The 1100-nt window shown below is 37.5% G+C and overlaps 1 protein-coding gene across 1 annotated transcript in view; it reads right to left on the bottom strand.

Annotated features, from left to right (window-relative positions):
- Window positions 1–573: 573 nt before the first annotated feature.
- Window positions 574–1100, bottom strand: part of LOC104169090 (prolyl endopeptidase-like) — a gene marked incomplete at both ends in the record, with an annotated part of 27749 nt that continues 27222 nt past the window's right edge. The window contains one exon of the mRNA XM_009709904.1: window positions 574–679. Within this exon, the coding sequence (XP_009708206.1) occupies window positions 574–679 (106 nt within the window). The remainder of the gene's footprint in view (window positions 680–1100) is intronic.

Genomic DNA, 1100 nt, shown 5'->3' with positions numbered 1-1100 from the left:
AATCAAGGAAGGAGCATTTAATGAACAAGTATTTGAAATATGAGTGGATACTTCTACTGTAATAATAATGATGCTACAAAGCAAAGTTTATTACTAAAATATTTGAGGATTTTTGTTCATTTCCTAGTACTATATGGAGAAAAATAAATAATGTTACCGATAAACCAGGTACTTTTTTTTTTTTTTTTTAAAAAAAAAAGGGAGATCAGCACTTGAAGGGACACACATGAATTTTTAAAATGTAAAAGAAAATTAAACATGGAAAAGTAGTAGTGGTGTAGAAAGAAATGGAACATACACTGCTAGGACTGCTTATACTATCTCAGTTTTTCTTTGTGATCTTTTAAACAAACTGCAAAACTAAGAATGGAGTTTTCCATCTACTGATACATAAGGGAAAACGGAATGCTAGCAGAAGCAGTGCATACTTTCTCATAATCTCTGCATTAGGAAAAAAGAGAGGAGGGTTAAGCAATACACATTTTAAAATATATATTTAAACACAAATAAAGTATTTCAAGTCTTACATTGTCTTAAAACGAAGCAAAACTTACAAAGCAAGGGAACGCATACCTGATATACCCTGAGACTCTGCCTGTAGATCACAGTACCACAGTCTGTTCACTGGATCACACCCTTCTCGGATAGACAGCAAGACATATCGACCATCATCCGATACCTGTAAGAAGTTACAGAAAAATCAAAGACAATTCATCCTTTGGGGAAAAAAAAACAAACTTGAAAAGTTAGTCTCTAAACCCCTAGCAAAAAATAAATTGATGGTACAGTTAGTTGACTGAACAGATGTGTATGGAATATGAGAACTCACCTCGAACCCACACTCACCACTTACACCAACAAATAACATAAACATAGTCTGCTGACATTTCAGGAGATCAAAACCAAACAGCATTATCTGTTTATTTCCACCATGAATTAAAAAAAGAAAGTTTCATTCCAGCTAAAAAGGTGTCTAAATGAGTCAGGGTGGGGATCTGCTCCAGCGTGTGCCTCCGTGGGCTGCCGGGGGACAGCCGGCCTCACCGTGGGCTGCCCCAGGGGCTGGGGGGAATCTCTGCTCCGGGCCTGCAGCACCTCCT

The sequence above is a fragment of the Cariama cristata genome, unplaced genomic scaffold (assembly GCF_000690535.1).
Source record: "Cariama cristata isolate BGI_N322 unplaced genomic scaffold, ASM69053v1 scaffold6101, whole genome shotgun sequence".
NCBI lineage: Eukaryota > Metazoa > Chordata > Aves > Cariamiformes > Cariamidae > Cariama > Cariama cristata.
The sequence above is the reverse complement of the archived record's forward strand: the minus strand, read 5'-3'. Positions and strand labels throughout refer to the sequence as shown.